Below are 6,757 nucleotides of genomic sequence, written 5' to 3' on the forward strand. Positions count from 1 at the left end.
AAAAAACTGCTCGCGAGATTTACCTTCTGAATCGATCCACGGATCGATTCAGGAACTCCAATCGATCCATGGATCGATCGGAGTTCTGATAGTTGCTGAAATTCCATTTCAGTCAACTTCAGAAACCCCTAGAAAATTCTATAAAAATCCAAAAATCATGAAATTTCGTGTAGAAATTATTTAGGGCATACTTAATCATGGAAAAATAGCTCTCTATGAAAATACTTTATATTTTCAAAGATTGACACAAACTTGAAAACTTACAAAAACTTTAGCGTTTTCTTCAAGTTTGTGTCTAACTATTCAATGGTGATTACTATCAAAAGATAGCCTTCACCAAAGTTTTCCAAAAACATTTTAAAAACATTTTCAAAACCAATATCCCATCATGTTCCTTGGGCATAATGCACATGACTTGTACATTAGCTTTCCCAATGATGGGAAAACACATAACTATGTGTTTTGATGAACTTAAAACTCAAAAGAATGCACTTAATCAACATCTTGAGTTTTGTTCATCATCCTAACATCTCACTTGTATCTAATGTGCACTGAAACACATACAAGTCATCTTATAGGTCTTTGTGAGATGTAAGATTTTGGTTTTGCCCTATTCTAGGGATCATGCATATCTATCTAGGCATTTTGAGAGGTAGACATCCACAAAGGATGTTACTTGTTGATTTACTTGTTAAACAAATGTCACTTGTTTATTCCACTTGTTGTAAACAAATGCCACTTGTTTAACTAATGCCATATGTCCTTAATTTTTAAGGAAATAAACATAATGCATGATAATGCTATGGCATACATCAAAATAAAATAGCTTTCAAAAGAAAGATTCCTATAACTACATGATGTATGTATGGCATGACATGGTATTTTTGTATTTTTCATGATAAGTCATGAATGCAAAATACAAATAAGATAAAATATGATGTCATGGCATATTATGAGCAAACAATCATGGCAAGGTTTAGCATAAATAAAATATACCTAGATTACCTATCTAAGTATCGTTAATCTTAGTTAATCCTAAAACTTAAACCCTAGATTGCCCAAAGTGCTTCAAGAGAGTGCCAAAACCTAAATGAGCATTTCTAATTCTCTTGATTAATTTATGCCAATTGAAATTAAGCTTATCCTCAAATGTTGGCATATTCCATTTTTCCTCAAGAGTAATCACATAAATCAAGGCCCGGAGTGCCTTAAAATTTATAAGAGAATACCAAAATCCCAACTTGGGATTTCTAGGTTTTCCCAATTTATGCCTTTTAAGATAAAATCAATTTTCCACCATTAGGCACATTTTACTCTTTCAAGGAGTAAATAATAATTCCATTTCATTTTCAAAGGTTAACAAAAACCTTGAAAATGCTCCTTGAGTGTCAATTTCCTCAAAGTTGGGTTAACTACCCTTCTAATCAGAGTTGACACTCTCTAACCCATCTATGGGGTAGAGAAGATGCTCCTAGGAACCCAACACCTATTGGTACTCCTTGGATGCTCTAGGTACTCACTAGGGATAACTTCCCTAGATACCTTCCTAGTAACCTTGTTGAGCTTCTTAGAAGCCTTGGTCACATTTTCTAGGTCAACTCTAGGGATAGCCTCTCTTGTGACCTTGTTAGTGACTTTCTTAGACTTCTTAGAAGTCTTAGTCACTTTGGTTGCAAAGATACTTCTAGGGATATCTTTCCTTGTATCTTGGACTTGACCTCTAGACTTAGGGTTTGTTCCATAGCTATATGGAACCCTATGATAACTAGGCACATCCTTTTTAGCTTTGGGTTTGTATCCCAAACCTCTATGACCATTGGATGACCTTTGTGCTCCTAGATCTAGGCTATGCTCATTTTGGCCTAATAAGATATTTTCCATCCTTCTTAGGGTCTTTTCCATTTTATCAAGTCTTGACCTCAAGACTTGATTTTCCATCACTAAGTCTTTAGTTTTTGGTTTTCCATTAAGTCCATGAGCATTTTTGTTTCTAGGCTTGTAGCTACAATCCTTAGAGTTCTTGCCTAGACTTTTACCTACATTCCTAGCCTTAGGTGTAGTAGTTTTGGCATGTAGGGCCACATGCTTTTCCTTAAAGCCCTCATGCTTCCTATTCTTATGGTAAATCGCATTAAAATGATAAAAATTAGAACTATCATGCTTTTTACCATAATGTAAAGGAGTAGGCTCAATAAATGTTACCTTCTTCTTTACCTTGGAGGCTCCCCCTTGACTAATGCCTCCTTGAGCCTTGACCATCTTCTTCCCCTTGAGGCATTGACTCCGGTAATGCCCCTTTTGATTGCAAGAGAAGCATATGATATGCTCCTTGCTCTTCTTTGTTCCGGGAATGGTCTCCTCGGGCTTCTCCTTGCCCTTCTTCGTCACTTGACCCTTCTTCTTGGCCAAGTTGGGACACTTGCTCTTGTAGTGCCCACTTTCCCTACACTCAAAACATATTATATGATTTTTATTTTTAATTGAAACATTTATACCTTCTTGTGTAGGGATGACACTTGCTCCTCCATTTGCTATTTCTTGAATTTCGGAGGTGGCACCATCTTCTTCTTCTTCACTTGACCCGGATGTAGAAGCTTCTCCTTCTTCTTGATCCGGCGTCACCAAGGATTGCTCCCCCTCAATCCTAGAGGTGGAGGCTTCATCATCTTGAACATGAAACAAGGAGTATGCTCCCTCCTTGTTCCCTTCGTTGCATTCCCTTGAGGATGAAGCTTCTTGGATTTCCTCTTCTTCGGAGGTTGAGCATCTCTCAACCTCGGAGTCCTCCTCTTGGTCTTGCTCCAAAGAGTCACCCTCTCTGGATTCTTCATGATCTTGTACAGTGGAGGAGATCTCTTCATGAAGCTTGGCCAATTTTCTCCATAGCTCCTTTGCATCTTCAAACTCTCCAATTTTGCAAAGGATGGTGCTTGGCAATAAATTGACCAAAAGCTTGGTCACTTTGTCATTTGCCTCGCACCTTTGGACTTACTCCGGGCTCCATTTGCTTTTCTTTAGAACTTTGCCCTTTGAATTTCTTGGAGCCTTGAAGCCTTCCATTAGAGCAAACCATTGCTCTATCTCCATCATAAGAAAATTTTCGATTCTTGATTTCCAAGAATCGAAACTCGTAGAAGTGTATGGTGGAGCCACCCTTGTGTCAAATCCAAGCCCATCTTGGAATTGCATCTTGAAGTTGAGCTTGATAAAGTCTTGAACTTGAAGAATTTGCTCCAACTTCTTCACCCTCTAGCTTTTCTTGATATGCTTGACCCTTCCGGCGATGATTCCGGTGAAGAGCGGCCTCGCTCTGATACCACTTGTTAGGACCAAAAGTAGCTAGAGGGGGGTGAATAGCTCGTCGCGTGCTCGTTGCTCGGTGTTGCTTGTTTCTTCAAGAATGCGCAGCGGAAAATACATAAACAAACACAAACACGCTAACACTAGGAGTTTACTTGGTATCCACCTCCAACGGAGATGACTAATCCAAGGATCCACACCACGCACGCACCCTCCACTATGAAAACACTCCTTTTCGGTAACTACCGAGGGCGGAGAAGCCCTACAAGACTCTCAGTACAAGAAGAAGAAAGGGTAGTAAAGAATAAGCAAAAGCTTACAAGAAATGCAGTAAAACCCTAGCTTCTTCTTCTTCTCGTTGCAACTCGCCTCTTGACTTGGATGAACCTCCAAGAACCTTCAAGAACTGGCGGTGAGGAGCTTAGAGAGTCCTGGAGGAGCCGTGTTGAATCTGGAATGAATCGGTGAGAAGATTGCCGCAGCCATCGAACGCCTATAGCGCCAATGGTTGAATCCCAATCGATTGGATTGCTCCCAATCGATTGGGAGGCTGGATCGATCCACGGATCGATCAGGGAGCGCCTCTGGAAAATCTTCCGGATCGATCCACGGATCGATCCGGCCTTATGCGCTAGCGACGGCGTCCCAATCGATCCAGCGATCGATTGGGACCTCTGATCGATCCACGGATCGATCCCGAGAGAGAACCCCTCCGGATCGATCCCGGATCGATCCAGATCTTCTGGATCGATCCAGCGATCGATCCAAACTTTGGATCAATCCACGGATCAATCCAAACCTGCTGGATCAATCCACGGATCAATCCAAACCTGCTGGATCAATCCACGGATCAATCCAAACCTTGGTTTTGCCCAAAACCAAGCCCAAGCCCTAAACCAACATCTAGTCAACCATGACTTGTTGGTACATAAGACCTAGCATCCGGTCACCCTTGGCTAGCTAGGACTCTCTCACCAAGTGTCTGGTCAATCCCTTTGACCCACTTGGACTTTTCTCTTCTTGCCAAGTATCCGGTCACTCCCTAAGACCTACTTGGACTTTTCTTCCTCGTGCCAAGTATCCGGTCAATCCCTTTGACCTACTTGGACTCTCACCAGATGTCTGGTCAACCTTGACCCATCTGGATTTCTCTTGCCTGGCTTCACTCACCAGGACTTTCCCAATTGCCTAGATTCACTCACTAGGTCTTTCACCTGGCTTCACTCACCAGGATTTTTCTCCTGCCTAGCTTCACTCACTAGGACTTCCCAATTGCCTAGCTTCACTCACTAGGTCTTTCACCTGGCTTCACTCACCAGGATTTTCCTCCTGCCTAACATCCCAGTTAGGACTTCCCAGTCAAGTATCCGGTCATCCTTGACCTACTTGACTCTTCTTCAATCAATATCTTATTGTCAAACATCTAAACCCAAACCAAGACTCAGCTTGGTCAACCAGGTCAACCTTGACCTGAGGGATGTTGCACCAACAGTGGGTACACCTTTGTCCATGCTTACACCAACGACCGAACAGTTCAAAGACCTCACGTCTACTAATCAGCCAGTGAGCAAACAGAGTTTATAAGGGAAGGTTCAAAGGATAACACCTACCTATCCTATACTCGAATCAACTGTTGAAGACTATCACACATCCTTGTTTCCATTCATGTGGGGGATTGTTGGAAAAAATTATTGGAAAAACTTGAATGGAAATACGACATGTGGGTTTCGGTCCCACAAAGAAAGTGAAGCCTTCCGGCTGATTCGGAACAAAGGGGGTGAGAATCCAGGGCCCGGATGACATTAACCCGAGGGGTCTTTTTGTAAACTCCATTGTTTGTAACATCAGTCAGACAACTTGTTGGCCAGCATACAAGATAAGGAAGGTCGCCAGCTTACCTGCATACCACATGACAAGCTTACCTGCTCGCCACGTGGCAAGCTTGCATGGCAAGCTTGCAAGCAAGCCACAACACGTGGCAAGCTTGCAAGCAAGCCACAGCTTGCATGCAAGCCACGTTGTGGCTTGCTGGCAAGCATGCAAGTCACAACGTGGCTTGCTCGTTGTGCTTGCAACGAGCTCAAGCAGAACAGAGGCCAACAGAGGTCTATATAAGACCTTGAGAGGATTGAAGCAAAAAAAAAAAAAAAAAAAGAACTCAAGTGATCTGTGAGCTTTGTCCTCCTTGAATCCCCATGTTTCCTTCCCTTCTGTTGTGCACTTCTTTTGCTCAACAGAAATAGTGATAGTTTTCGGATCTAGTTCAGATCGTCACGACAACCAGTGCTCTGTTGTGCTCGTGATCTTGCCATTTTATCCTGGGAAACAGACGCCCATCTAATCCTCTGAGCACCGCAGAGGGGTCGGATCTGTTTTAAGGAGACAACGTTCTGCTGGACTCGGCATCCACTCTGAGTTCGTGTTGCAGCTCTCGACATCCTGTTAGCAACTATCAGCAGTAACGTGACGTCGCTCAACAATTCACGGTGTCCGCAACTCATCTACTCGGTGCGTGGCTCGGCTCGTTAGAGTCGACAGTTTGAGATTATCTGCTCAAATCTACTTGATTGTAAGTTCTTGTGACTCTGGTACGCACTTAGAAGCGTGGAAAAGAGCATCTGAGACTATCACACAGATTGTAACGGGTTTACTCCCAACAATAATTTCTAGATGATTAGTTTTGGTACTACAACTGATGGTTTTACAACTGCATGGGTCGACCCCTGTTCATGGTTTCTCTGATTGTGGAATTTGTACATGGTTCTGGTTCAACATGTTGAATCAGTCGACTTTGAAAACACTGATCAATATATATGAGCTGTATATATTTTGCAGCAAAGGTGTAGACGTGAGAGGATATTTCATGTGGACTCTACTGGATGATTTTGAATGGAACTCTGGCTACGCTATCAGATTCGGTCTCCACTATGTGGATTTCAAGGACAGGTTGAAGAGATACCCAAAGAGTTCTGCTCTTTGGTTTCAGAAATTCCTCAAGAGACCGTAAGTGTCATCCAATCTTGATTCAGGATTATTTTTGTCAGTATAGCTTATTATTATTAGGTAAGGGTAGACTAGTTTTTTTGTTATTACTTTTGTTGTCCATTTATATCTTTTTTTTCTTTATTAACCCTAAGACTTCATAATACAATTTGCTAGTCTCCTTTTGAGGTTATCTCTTTCTCTTTGTGTTGTCTTTTGTATTTTGTTTGTATTCTTTGCTTTATTGATATCAGAGCAAATCCATCTCGTTGCATAACAAGAAAGAAAAGAATTTTATTTTTGAAATTACCAGGTAGTGTTAGAAGAATTGTATTTTCTTGAGTTTCAATCATTAGATCGCCTTGAAATTTTGAGAAAACGTTTCTCACATTCAGGGCTACATTTTGAATGGTGGAGATAGGATTTTGAGGCTTTTAAGTTCACTTGATGATAAAAAAACATGACTATTGATTCT

The 6,757-nt window shown here is 41.6% G+C and overlaps 1 protein-coding gene across 1 annotated transcript in view; it reads left to right on the plus strand.

Annotated features, from left to right (window-relative positions):
* LOC122013476 (beta-glucosidase 12-like) overlaps positions 1-6,307 on the plus strand; it is a 28,002-nt gene extending 21,695 nt beyond the window's left edge. Inside the window, exon 14 of the mRNA XM_042569755.1 lies at positions 6,136-6,307. Coding sequence (XP_042425689.1) covers positions 6,136-6,307 — 172 coding nt within the window. The remainder of the gene's footprint in view (positions 1-6,135) is intronic.
* The last annotated feature ends 450 nt before the right edge of the window (positions 6,308-6,757 follow it).

Source organism: Zingiber officinale, chromosome 8B (genome assembly GCF_018446385.1).
Source record: "Zingiber officinale cultivar Zhangliang chromosome 8B, Zo_v1.1, whole genome shotgun sequence".
Lineage (NCBI taxonomy): Eukaryota > Viridiplantae > Streptophyta > Magnoliopsida > Zingiberales > Zingiberaceae > Zingiber > Zingiber officinale.